A 13,377-nucleotide genomic window follows, 5' to 3' on the forward strand; every position below is an offset into this window, starting at 1 on the left:
ACAAGAAAAATGCTAAGTGGCCACATAAAGAATGAAAGTACTTCAAGTTCTTTTTCTTGTCTTTATGAGCACAGTGTAATCACTGTTCATTCAAAACCTATTGTTTAAATGCAAGGATACATAGTTCCCCAGTGGTTGGAATGTGAGCTGATACGGTTTCAGAGTTCTCTGTATTACTTTCCATGCAGAATAAAATGATTATTAAAGGAAAATCAATAAAAAATGTGTTACATTGAAGCTTGCATATATATTATTAAAACTTGAGTGGTAACCTCAGCAATTGTTTATTTCATCACTCATATTGTTTCGAATTGCTGACTTATGGTGATGATAGAGAGCAGATCAACTATTAGTCAGCTTTATTATTGTTTTAAAGTCCTTTACAGGGAGTGCACCCCTAATGCTGGCACCTGGTTAGACTGCTTCTAGCCACTGTTCTTAATAAACTACTGCTGCTCCTCACTAGGAGCCTGCAGCTTCCTGGGACCCTAGAATAATATCACAGATTCATAGGCCAGTCTGCTTTGCAAAAGATTTCAACACTTCATTATTATTCAGCAAATATTATTGATTACCTAGCACAGCCCAGGTGTTCTAGGTACCAGTAGTTTCAGGTGAAGTGGTTATCTTGAGGACTTTAAATTCTGACGGTGTTCATTGACATTGCAAAAGAAAGCAATATAGTCACCAACAGGTCAAAGTAGTAGCAGGCTTTCCTAAAATTACAGTTTTCCCTTTTTTCCCCATTAATCGTCTTTCTCAGCATCCTCCGAGGTGAGCACCTTTCTCCCAGCACCTTAACCAATCATATTTCCTCATAAGCTTTGGATGTGTGGGGCTCAAGAGGTAGGGCATTATCTTCTCAGAAGGGGGGTCCAACAAGTGGGACCTTCTGCACCACCTTCCATCTATTTGTCCTTCTTATGAGCCTGTAACATTCACCTGACTGTTAGCTTTTAAAATCCTCTAGTGAAAACAAGGTGCTTCGAAATTTTTGATGTAGGGATGTAGCTTAGAATTATAAGTGGCCTCTTTGATGTTCTGCATCACTAGCTAAGGTTTATGCAGCAAATATCTATGCCTATCAAAAAAAAAAAAACTAAGATAAAAGTTCATGTAAGAAGTTCAAAGGGATAAAATTAAGCCCCATTGTGGAAACAATGGGAAGGTTAATACAGGCCAAGCTGAGTCAACAACAAACCTCTGTTCCTTAAGGGGACTACCCTAGAGCTCCCTGTAGTTTCATTTGATTTTTTTTTCTTCTTTCAAGCCTACCTAACAATTCTTAGAACCATAAAGCAACTTAGAGTACATAAATCAGGGCCCAGATTTACAGAAGTTAAGAAACTTCTTTATGATTGAGTGAACAAACCCAGCAAGGGGAGCACTGGCCTTCCTAAGCTTTGCTGCTGCCAACATGCCTCTTAAACTTCCCAAAGAAGAGTAGTCAGTTCGCAGAACCAGTACAGGGAGTTTTCAGAATCTCATAACTTTTATTTCTTCTGTGCTAATGGTTGCAAAAACAAGATAATAATCATCAATAAGTTTGTTTTCTTCTGGTAATATTGCAGCATCTTCCTTTCAGATAGGCGTTAGCATATTTCTTACCAAGCAAGTTAATACTTCATCTCAACCAATTCCTTTTATAGGCTTGGCAAAGTCATTGACCAACCTGAACAAGGGAAAGGATTGACCATTTCGAAATTAGATGGAGAAAAGGCATTTAAAAATTTTGACTTCCTGTGAACACTGGTGACTTATTTTTAACACACACAAAAAAATCACTAATATGTATAACTGGAGTTGTTCTTGGTTTTTTTTTTTTTTGATTTTTTTTTTTTTAGGGCTGCACCCATGACATATGGACGTTCCCAGGCCAGGGGTTGAATCAGAGCTGCAGCTGCCAGCCTACACCAGAGCCACAGCCATGCAGGATCTGAACCATGTCTGTGACCTACAGCACAGCTCATGGCAATGCTGGATCCTTAACCCACTGAGTGAGGCCAGGATCAAACCTGTGTCCTCATGGATACTAGTCAGGTTCATAACCTGATGAGCCACAACAGATATCTGTTAAATAAAACGAACATAATACTCTACTATTTGTGTGATGATCTGACTCTCTGTTATCTGTTTTTTGTTTTTGTTTTGTTTTGTTTTGTTTTTTTGTTTTTGCATATTTGTGTAGTCTGTGTGCTTTGCTTAAAATCATTAAGTCCATAGAGAGGTTAGACTCAAGATCTGTTCTTTGGGGCTATTTCTTGTTCTGCTGAGAATGTATCTTCAGCTGCCAGGGGAAGACGTGTACATGAATCCTCTTACCTGTGTCAAAGTCATTTACAACTGTGTAGAATGAACCCAACTGTAGTAGGTTGATAATCCAGGTTTCAAGAGGACACGAAGTGACTGTTAGGCAAGAACCAGAAGGTGTGGGGTCAGGTTGAATGCTCTTGTTTGATGGGGAAGATGAGAGGAAGGAGGTCATGGAAAGGCAGAGTCCAGTAGCTGCTTAGGTGACATGATCCAGAAGCCCTGCCTTGCTCAGTGTTCCCGCTGTGTTGGTTTCTGTATTTTCAGTATGCAAAGAATGCTCACCCAGTGACAGAGGACTTGAACCCTCTGGTCACTTGTCCCCTTCCACCATTCTTGGAATTTCTCTGGGATGTTCTAATACAAAGGAAGCTTTTACTTTGAAAACTTCAAAAGTAATTTTATTCTACAGATTATGTGAAACGAAAGACTTGCTTACTCTTAGCGCCATTGCTCTTAAGCCTCGCTCTTTCACCTTGTTCTTGCTGGTGAAGTGTATGTGAATGGGAGAGATCATTTCTAGGAGTGGGGTTTGCATTGGAAGTTATTCTTTCATTCATTCATAGTCAGCAAATATGCACTAAGTACCCACTAGATGCCAGGGGAATATGGGCAAACCATTCACAGATTGTGCAAAGTCTTGGTCTTGAGGGATCGGAGCCCCGTGCTTTGGGCCCTGGGTCCAACAGCAACAGCAGACACGGGTAGTGCTGTGGGCCGTGTTCTTGTCATGCCCGAGGCCCTCTGGGGGATGGTTCTTTGAGGAGCTGCCTTGGCTGAAGCTCTCTTGGTTGAATCTCTAAGTACAGCAGCATAAGCCAAGGCTTCCTGTTGAGTGATATAGCCTGGAGGGAAGAAATGAGAGAATCTTCAAAGTCAATGCTTTTACAAAACAAATAAGCAAACAATTCTGCAAATAGTTACATAGGCACACAATTTCTTCTACTTTGCAGGGTAGAAACAATGATGTTTAGCACACTCAGGTCGCCTACTTTTTCAGAATATGAAGTATATTTTTCTTCCTTTGCATTTCTCATTTTATGAGTTAATAAACAGTTATTAATGATCATGACAAATTATTTGGAGAGGGACTTGACCCATGAGGTGTCTTCATATGAATTGCTTATCTTTATTTTACTTTTCTTTTCTTTTTTTTATCTTTTTTTTTTTTTTTTTGTCTTTTTAGGGTTATACCCAAGGCATGGAGGTTCCCAGGCTAGGGGTCAAATTGGAATTGTAGCTGCCAGCCTACACCACAGCCGCAGCAACATGGGATCCAAGCTGCTTCTGTGACCTACACCACAGGTCACAGATCCTTAACCCACTGAGCGAGGCCTAGAATCGAACCCGCATCTACATGGCTACTAGTCGGGCTCCTTTAAACTGAGCCTCAGTGGGAACTCCCATGAATTGCTTATCTTTAGCATCAAAACTTTCTTCAGATAGAAACAGATATATTCAGTCTCTCTCAGCGTCTTTAAAATGTAGTCTGTAGACCATGCACTACAGGGTCATTTGGCTGAGGCCACATTAATAATGCTTTTCAAAAATGCAGATTTCTGGGAGTTTCTGTTTTGGCGCAGTGAAAATGAATCCAACTGGTATCTATGAGGATGCAGGTTCCATCGCTGGCCTTGCTCAGTGGGTTAAGGATCTGGTGTTGCCATGAGCTGAGGTGTAGGTCTTGGACATAGCTCAGATCCCACATTGCTGTGGCTGTGGTGTAGGCCTGCGGCTATAGCTCTCATTCAGCCCCTAGCATGAGGACTTCCATATGCCACCTGTGTGGCCCTAAAAAAAAAAAAAGAAAAGAAAAAGAATGCAGATTTCTGAGTCTTTCCAAAGTACTGCTGAATCAGAAATGCAGAGAGTAAGCTTGGACATCTGTATTTTAAGAACCTAGACAGGTGGGTTTTATATGTACTACATTGCATACCTCTGTTTCTGGTTTCATTGGCCTCTATGCAATTTTACTCTATAAACAAAGTACCAGATGATGCTTCTCTAGCCCCTCAGACAGTCATGGGGACCAGGCTAAATCCTGGTTCTGACATTTAGTGGTTGCATGAGCCTGGCTGAGTGGTTTAACTTACTCGTGTCTCAATATTCTCTTCTGTAAAATATGGGTTATAAAAGCACCATGTAGAGGTGTTTGAGTTGTAAATAAGACAATACATGTGAAGCACTTAGAGCAATGCCTGGCACATAGGAAGCCCTGATAAAACATTGCTATTGTTGTTCTTGTTCTTGACATTAAATCATTTGCAAAAACCAACTTTTCCTTTAGTGCACATACTGGAACAACCATAATAAGATAGATGTGCCATTGGCAAGTGAGTGGTTCTCAGAGGAAAGGCTCTTTTGGAGCCAGAAGAAGGGTGTAGTAAGAGGGAGCCGAGACTGAACACGTCTCCTGGAAGAAAAGGGATTTGATAACAGTGTCGCCTTTCACGAAGTTGTTGCTTACAATCCTTCCAATAGGTTGTCTCTTATCATCTATGAAGGTTTTTCACAGTCATTCTTTCATCTGAGCTTTGTAAAATTCCAGAGGTTGGTAGAAGAAGAGAGGTGGCACAGTGTGGGGGTAAAGATGAATGATCTCTGGGGGTGATGATCCCTGACCTTTACTACCTGTGTGATCTGGGTCAAGTTCTAGAACCTCTCTGAGCTGCAGTTTCCCACACCTGTAAAGTGGGGAGAAAATGAGATATTCTATCGAACTGGTGGCACAATGCCCAAAATATGGCAAATACTCAAGAAACATAGCTATTATTGCTGTGAGGCAGACAAACCCTTGAGTTTGCACAACCAACAAGGGGCTGAGCTTTGGTTTGGGCCGGGACCATGTGCTTAAGTCCATTACTATTTCTACTAGATCAAGTTCTTATAAATCTCGGAGAGTTGTTGACATTTTAAAACAATCCATACTCTGGTTTCTTTAAGCCCTCTTCATTTCCCCATAAAACCTTGCTTTTTCTTATTAGAGATAACCATTTTAAAATTGACCTGCCAACCATGTGGATAAAATAGCAGGCTGGCGGAGGCTCTTCTACTTGAATTATTTATCTGGAAACTTGACTTCCAGCTGCAGCATACGAGTCCCTTCCTGGGGTGCCTGATTCAGGTCAGGTAGTTAAGCTCACCCAGCAGCTGCTCTTGCAGAAGGCGGTGAATATATCGGGTCTGCAGGGCCTCCCACTGGGGCCGGGGGCTGTAAATCCTCATGATGCTGTAAAAGTAGCGCTGCTGCCCTTGGGTCAGGTCCTGTCAGAGCAGAGCGGTGATTGTGATGAGTCAGTGGCGTTCGATAGGATGAGAGTGGGATGTATTCAGAGCTGACTTTCACAGAAATAGGATGCTTCCCCCGCCCCCGCTCTAGATAGATAGATAGATAGATAGATAGATAGATAGATAGATAGATGTAGCTATTTGTCTACGTATAGAGATATAAATGATAGATATAGATATGTAGATACCTAGATATCTAGAAGTTCCGTCGTGGCTCAGGGGAAATGAATCTGACTAGCATCCATGAGGACACAGGTTCAATCCCTGGCCTTGCTCAGTGGGTTAAGGATCCAGCATTGCCGAGACCTGTGTTGTAGGTCACAGACGCAGCTCAGATCCTGCGTTGCTGTGGCTGTGGTGTAGGCTGGCAGCTGTAGCTCCGATTCAACCCATAGCCTGGGAACTTCCATGTGACACTGGTGCAGCCCTAAAAAGCACAATAAATAAATGAATAAATAAATAAATAAATAACCACTGGACTAGAAGAAGAAGAAGGGCTGATTAGAGGGAGAAAGTGGTATGAATTTTCTCATGGGGCACAAAATGTCTGAATGTATTGGGAACCAGACTTTTATTTATTTATTTATTTTTTACTTTAAACAGAATATAGAGTCGGAGCTGGAAAAGCCTCTAGAGTTAGGCAGGGAGAGACCTCTCATGGCAGCCTTTTACGCTATGTTAAGAGTTTAAAGAGTACCTTTTATATGAGTTTATTTTTTGTGTGTTTTTATGGCTACACCTGCGGCATGCAGAAGTTCCCGGGCCAGGGATCGAACCCATGCCACTGCAATAACCAGAGCCACTGCAGTGACAACACCAGATCCTTAACCCACTGAGCTACAAGGGAATGCCACCATTGGACTTTATTTAAGGCAGTGGTTCTCAATGGGAGTGATTTTGACCTTGAAGGGACATTTGGCAATGTCTGGAGAAATGATTGTCACAAATGGTGGGAGGGAGGATGGATGCCACTGGTACTCAGGGGCAGAGGCCAGGGGTGCTGCTGGGCATACTACAGAGCAGGAGACGGCCTCCCAGTGCCCTACAATAAAGAATCACTCAGCTCCAAATGCCTTTCTTTAAGGTGACCAGATCTATGTTTTTTGTTTTTATTTTATTTTAGTTTAGTTTAGTTTAGTTTAGTTTAGTTTACTTTAGTTTAGTTTAGTTTAGTTTTTCAGTCTTTTTAGGGCCATACCCACAGCATATGGCAGTTCTTAGGCTAGGGATCAAACTGGAGCTTCAGCTTCCAGCCCACACCACAGCCACAGTAGCCAGATCTAAGCCACGCCAGCTCACAGCAACGCTGGATCCCCAACCCACTGAGCCAGACTAGAGATCAAACCTGCATCCTCATGGTCACTAGTCGAGTTCGTTACCGCTGAGCCACAACAGGAACTCCAAGATCTTCATTTTTAGAAAGATTGCCGTGACCTTGCTGTGGAGAACGGGCTTAAGGGAAGACAGACTACCAGTAGGGAGACTACTTAGAAAGCTGTCATCTAGTGCTCAGGAAGAGCAAGAAGGGCTGAACTACCATTACTTTTATATACCTGATATATATTAAGTGCTTACTACATACAGGTGGGGAAATGAGATTAGAAAAATCAAAATAAAGTAAGTTCACCATAGCACAGGTGTATAGTACAGGGAAATATACTAAATATTATTTATTTATTTATTTATTTATTTTTGTCTTTTCTAGCATTGCACCTGTGGCATGTAGAAGTTCCCAGGCTAGGAGTCAAATTGGAGCTGTAGCTGCCAGCCTACACCACAGCTCACAGCAACGCCGGATCTTTAGCCCACTGACTGGGGCCAGGGATCAAACCTGCATCCTCGTGGGTGTTAGTTGGGTTCATTACCGCTGAGCCATGACAGGAACTCCTATACTAAATATTTTATAATAAACTATAGTGGAAAATAATCTTAAAAAGTGTACATATGTATATATGCATAATTGCATCACCTTGCTGTACACTTGAAACTAATATAACATAAATAAACTACACTTCAATAAAAAAAAGAGGAAAAAAATGAGGGTAGCTTTAGAGAAAAATTACATTCCAGTGGATATTAAGTTCTGGTGTTTTTAATGGTCTTTGAGGTTTTTGTGTTTACTGCCTAAGACTCACTTCTTGGATGGCTCCTTGTTGCTGAGTTATATTATTGTAAAGTTTAATTGAATTATTAAAAGAACATTCTAAAAAAAGTTCATCTTAGGCTAAAAAATTCAAAATAATGACAGAATTTTCAAAACTAGTCGATAACCATGTAATAAAGGCTAAACTTAACATAATTACATATAGAAGTTAAATTAATTTTATCTCCTAGACATTTTGTGTGGAATTGAAATCTGTGAGTCAGATTTTTTTTAATATCTGGAGACCTTAAATCTGTGTATATATATATATATATGTACATTCTTTTATATATATATGTGCATACGTATATGTGTGTGTGTGTGTGTATATGACTGGGTCACTTTGTTATACAGCAGAAAATGACAGAACAATGTAAATCAGCTATAGTAAAAAAAATAAAAACCTAAGAAAACACCCTATTTCTTGCCTATCAAAAGAAAAAGAGAAAAAAAAGAAAATACCTCCATAAAGCAGCTGAGCCAAGTAGTTCACACTTTGAGACATCATTTCAGCTTTACAGTTTATGAATTAGATGTTTTAAAAGATAATATATTTGAAGAAGAGAAGAGATTCCTAATTAAGCTTTTTCAAATGATTGAGAACAATATAACATGAAAATTGCAAGCCATTTCAAACTCCAAAGTGCAATAGAAATTTCCATTATATAAGATAAAGTCTTGAATGTTAGTTTTATTTTACAAGGGAAAAGAATGCCTAGTTCTTTTCCTTAGTAGGACTCTCAACTTCTTAAGAGAAGAAACAGATAACATTTAAAAAAATTGATGGGTAGTTGATTTACAATACTTCAGGTGTATAGCAAAGTGTTTCATTTTATTCTTTTTCAGATTCTTTTCCATAGTATGCTATTAAAAAATATTGACTATAGGTCCCTATGCTACACTGTAGGTCTTCATTTATTTTATATAGAGTAGTTCATATTTGTTAATCCCAAACACCTAATTTATTTCTGTCTGGCATTTCCCATTCGGTAACCATAAATTTGTGTTCTATGGCTATGACTCTATTTCTGTTTTGTAAATAAGTTCATTTGTATCATTTTTTAGACTCCACATATAAGTGATATCATATGATAATTGTCATTCTCTTTCTGAGTACGATACTATCTAGCTCCATCCATGTTGCTGCAAATGATTATTTCATTCTTTTTTATGACTGAGTAATAATCCTCTGTGTGTATGTGTGTGTGTGTGTGTGTGTGTATGTGTGTGTACCACAACAGATAGCATTTTTTCTATTCTTACCCTGTTTCTTAGTCTTCCTTGAGGGAATGACAGAGCTCTTGAAGTGGGACAGGTATAAAAATAGATCATCCGAGTGCTCTTGCAGTCTCTCATAGACGCCCCTGACCTGCACTGAGGGCCTGCGTTGGGTCCAGTATTCTCCCTAATGCTGGTAAACAAAGACCCAAGAGGTCCTTAACCTTTGAAGAAGAGACAGAGAAGGCCCCTGCACCTGTGAATAATACGCTGTACCTTCAGCAATGAAGTGCCAGAGGCAGAGGGAGGGACTCGAATGCAAGGAATCTGTGGAACATTCTGAAGCTTTTGTTGTCTTTTCCGTTTTTCTCCCATCTTTATCCTGTACCTCCAAGGAACAACAAGATACAGCATAAAAAAATTCACTTTGTTCAACCAATTTGGGGGAATGTATCTAAGTGAGTAAACAAATAAATCAACAAAGAGATAAAGATTATTTATTTCAAGGGATAAGACATTTTCTCACGTTTCCAAGGTTTGGACCTCATCAGTCTGCTTAGCTCTCCACTTTTCACTACTCTCATCCCTGAAATTAAAGAAATAATTCAGAGCCCGTTGTCTTTCTGCTTCACTCTGTGTTTGGAACGGATGGATTTCAGAACGACACCAAGTCACAATAGTTATTTCTTGATAATTTTAATAGTAGTTTTATCTTATCTGACTCTAAAATTAGTGTATATATATATATCATTTTTTAATTTTGGAAAAATTTAGAAATTAAAATAAGACCATCTACAATCTAACTTTCTATAACTATTGTTGGCATTTGATTGATTTGCTTTTATTTGTTTCTTTTCTGTGTGTAATTTACAAAAAAAAGAGATCATACTCCATGTGTTATGTACTTTCTGGCTCATTAAATAGCCTTTGAAGATAAGATTTTTTAGTGTCAGTGTATTATATCTTTACATAATTCTCCATTTCTTGCACATTTAGATTTGCAATGTTCTAGCCTTGTGCTATACGAGAAACTATTATACCAAGCCATGTTTCCAACCTGACAAAGATACAAAATGAAAGAGCCACCCCTGTCCTGTAATTTAAGGTTTAGAATCTGAGGTACATAAAAGAATTGAAACACTAACAACCAAAGAATAGGTATCTTGGAATAAGGTTGCCAAGGTAGAGTGGAAACCCAAGCATTTTTTCCTCTGCTCACTTCTTTGCCTTTGTCAACAATGCCTAGCCTACCTCCTGGGATTCTTGGATTAACTGAGATTGAATACAGAATGCTCTCACATTAGGCCACTTCCTTTTCTCTCTCTCCTCTACCCTTTTGTATGCTTATGCACACATGCACACACAAGCACCACACATACTTGCACTTAAGAAGGATTCTCATGTGTGAGAAAACTGGTTCTCAGTTCACAGAGCTCAGGCTCAGATCTTCTCTAAATAAGAGAAATTTATTAGCAAAAACATCAGTTAACATTTTTGTGTGTCTTGTTTCCACTGTATAAACTTATAAATTAAACCATAAATATTTAATACTGCTTTTCTCCAATACACCCTCCAGAAACCATACCTATCAAGATAGACTCTTTTAATATTCTCCATGATAGAAGGCTACACTCTATCCTGTACTCAAATCATCTCAATATTCCTCCTCCCATTTTCCAGATCTGTAGAGCAGAACATAAATATTCTTCAAAGCTGGGAAGATTTCTTCTCTCTGCAAATAGCATAAGAAATTGACTGACGAGCTTTCTTGGGGCAACAATTCATGTGTGCTTTTCTTGGGCTATTTCTGAGGAAACCCATCTCAGAAACCTATTCAAGTGGGCTATACTTGATAAGGTTTGATTCAAATGCTTAAAGAATTCAGGGAGGAAAAAAATCTAAAAAATCATTTCTATCTGAAACAAAAAGATTTGCTTAAAAGAAACTTACCCTGAATTGCAATCTCCTCTTTTTAAAAAGCTAGTGTTCATATTCACTGTAGTTTTCTTGCAAGGTCTCTTTTTTCATGTGGTAGTGGTGGTGGTAAAATGCAGTTTGTTGATAAACTGATCTCCAAGCAACAACATGTGATGAAACAGAGACTGGGGGAAATTTGGCTGCATGCCTCTCCCTGCTTCTGGACAACATTCAGCTGCACAGTTTAATATTTTTTCTTCCAAATTTTGTATTTAATCAAATGTCAACTTCAAAATCTACCATATTTGCATTACATGCAGACACAGGAGAGGAAAGTGCACAGAGACAGAGGCCGAATATTAAAGGACAAGAAACCATCAGGGCAACAGGCCACTATATGCATATTTCTCATATTTATAGTCAATAACCTGTATCCCTGTTGCTCGAAACAATGGGGGAATAATTCCTAAGTAGAGGGTTAGGGGCATAAATTTGACTGTGATAACCTATGGAATTGTTCTCATATGTTAAGACAAGGTTTCTTTCTTAATTTTTGGAGGAGTATGATTTCTCTATATTTGTTCTCAGATAGAGGCTGTGTGAAAATGAACTTACAGCACAGACTTCTTGCCCACCCTGACATCATCAGCATAAGCCTTGCATTTTAACCTGACTCAAGAGAGCAATCTTATTCCTTCCTCTGGTTAGTATTATTACTACAGACTGCCTTTCTTTCTTGAGACTCTTCTCTCTGAAGGCCAGACTATCTGCAAAAATGAAGAGTTCCTGGAGAAAATGGAAGAAGAAAAAAGAACGAAAATCACAAATTCAAAATTCTTGGGAGGCTTAGATGGAGAAAAATAGAGATAAAAGTGCTAAATTGTATAGCTTAAAAAAGAAAGAAGAGATTCAACACATACAAAAAGGATGCATTTTTTTCTCAATAATGTAAATTCAGACCTTCTGGAGGAATAAACATGGCACAGCAAGAGTTTGTACGTGCCAGTGGATACCACAAAGCCTCTCACTGGATCTGAGAGGTTGGTGATTCTCTACTGAGAGATAAAGAACAGTTGTCTGCAGAGTTCATGGCGTCAGCTGAGTCTCCCCTGAGTGTTTTTCCAGGATGTGATGAAGTGCCTTCTAGGGCACACCGCATCTGCTGACTTCCACACATGCTGATTCAGACCAGCATGCATCAGTTCCTGCCCAGCCGGGAAAACAGAAACAGATCTAGGCGTTTGACAGAGAGGAACCTGAATGTAAGGAATACAAACGTTTTGAAACGGGCTGCAGGAGCAAAACAGGAAAAGTTAGCTTATCCAAAGATCAGCAGTTACATTCAACTACCACCACACCTAGAGCTGGGGGACAAAAAGGAAAATGACTTCCCCCAAAGTCCATGAACACTGTGCCATTGAGACTGCTTCTCTTGTGACACTGCTACCTGAGCAGCACCTCAGGACCCGGTACTTCTCTGCTCCTCTTGTTTCTGAGTTCTTTCCAAAACTCCATATTGCTGTTGGGATCACCACTGTCACTGCCCTTGCTGCCTCTATTGCTGGTGTGGTTGCTGATGCCGCCGTTGTTATAGATGCAGGTAAAACCCATGGCTATGGCCCCTCCTTTCCCCCAGCCTTCCCACTGGATGATAGTTGGCCAGCGAGGGATTCTGCAAAATGTCTTTTTCAGTCTTCCCATTACTGTGGTAAAGAGAAGGGTATGTATGAAGCTGAGAGATAATGGACACCTCAACACATGGAAATGCCATCAATAGAATTCCCAGAGGTACCTCTGGATCTATGAAGTCTGGCAGAAGGCTGAAGGACTTAAACATACAGCCAGTGTTTGCCTAGTACCACTAAAGTTTGGAATTTTGTAAGAAAAGACAGAAGATAATTAACTAGCTCTATAAATGGTGTCAAAGAATGAATTATCAATTTTTGGACAATAAATTAGACTTTAGAATGAGGAAAAATATGTATCATGCATTTTGGAGAAAGCAGTTGTTTTCTGGATGACTAGCTAGACTTTTCAAAGAAAATTAAAACTAACAACAACAACAAAAAAGAATAGAAATGCCCGTCATCTAATAACTGTAGAAAATAATCGTTTTGACTGTTGGTAAAAATGCATATCATTTCACAGATAAAACACTGGTATAATACGGGACACAACGCTTGGGACATTGATACATCTGTACTCATTGCTCAGAACATGAGTGATAGAGCACATTTATAGAATAGTGGGGTGAATATGACCTTATGGGCATTACCAAGTGAGGCAAAGGAACTCTTGATTGGAATCCAAGATGAGATGATACCCTAATACAAAGAATCCTGTCTGCTAGAACAAGAGGCGGAATATCACTGTGTGTCTAAGTACTTCCCAGGAAAACCATGAACCCAAGAGGAAATTATCTGCTCCTATCCTCTGCTCCTGCTGCTTCTCCAGGATCCTCTTAGCTGCAGAGCTCTCCATGGAGATGACTGTCTCAGGCA

General features: G+C 39.6%; 1 protein-coding gene across 10 annotated transcripts; it reads right to left on the reverse strand.

Moving 5' to 3' along the window:
* FAM216B (family with sequence similarity 216 member B) lies at window positions 1,465–11,026 on the reverse strand. 10 transcript variants are annotated; one of them, XR_002336481.1, is made up of 6 exons: window positions 10,910–11,014; window positions 9,486–9,545; window positions 9,236–9,347; window positions 5,454–5,574; window positions 2,323–3,155; window positions 1,465–1,672 (listed from the first exon to the last, which is right to left on the reverse strand). XR_002336481.1 is itself a non-coding variant. In XM_021065106.1 (6 exons), exons 2-6 carry the CDS (start codon window positions 10,574–10,576, stop codon window positions 2,932–2,934), a joined length of 543 nt encoding a protein of 180 aa, XP_020920765.1. In that variant the 5' UTR covers window positions 10,577–10,691; window positions 10,910–11,002; the 3' UTR covers window positions 2,684–2,931. The 10 variants fall into 10 exon arrangements, 9 of the variants coding, with proteins under 9 accessions (XP_005656903.1, XP_020920765.1, XP_020920764.1 ...); XM_021065106.1 differs by lacking the exon at window positions 1,465–1,672 and adding an exon at window positions 10,545–10,691 and having other exon boundaries at window positions 2,684–3,155; window positions 9,236–9,341; window positions 10,910–11,002; XM_021065105.1 differs by lacking the exon at window positions 1,465–1,672 and adding an exon at window positions 10,545–10,691 and having other exon boundaries at window positions 2,684–3,155; window positions 10,910–11,002.

This window comes from Sus scrofa, chromosome 11 (genome assembly GCF_000003025.6).
Source record: "Sus scrofa isolate TJ Tabasco breed Duroc chromosome 11, Sscrofa11.1, whole genome shotgun sequence".
Taxonomy (NCBI): Eukaryota; Metazoa; Chordata; class Mammalia; order Artiodactyla; family Suidae; genus Sus; species Sus scrofa.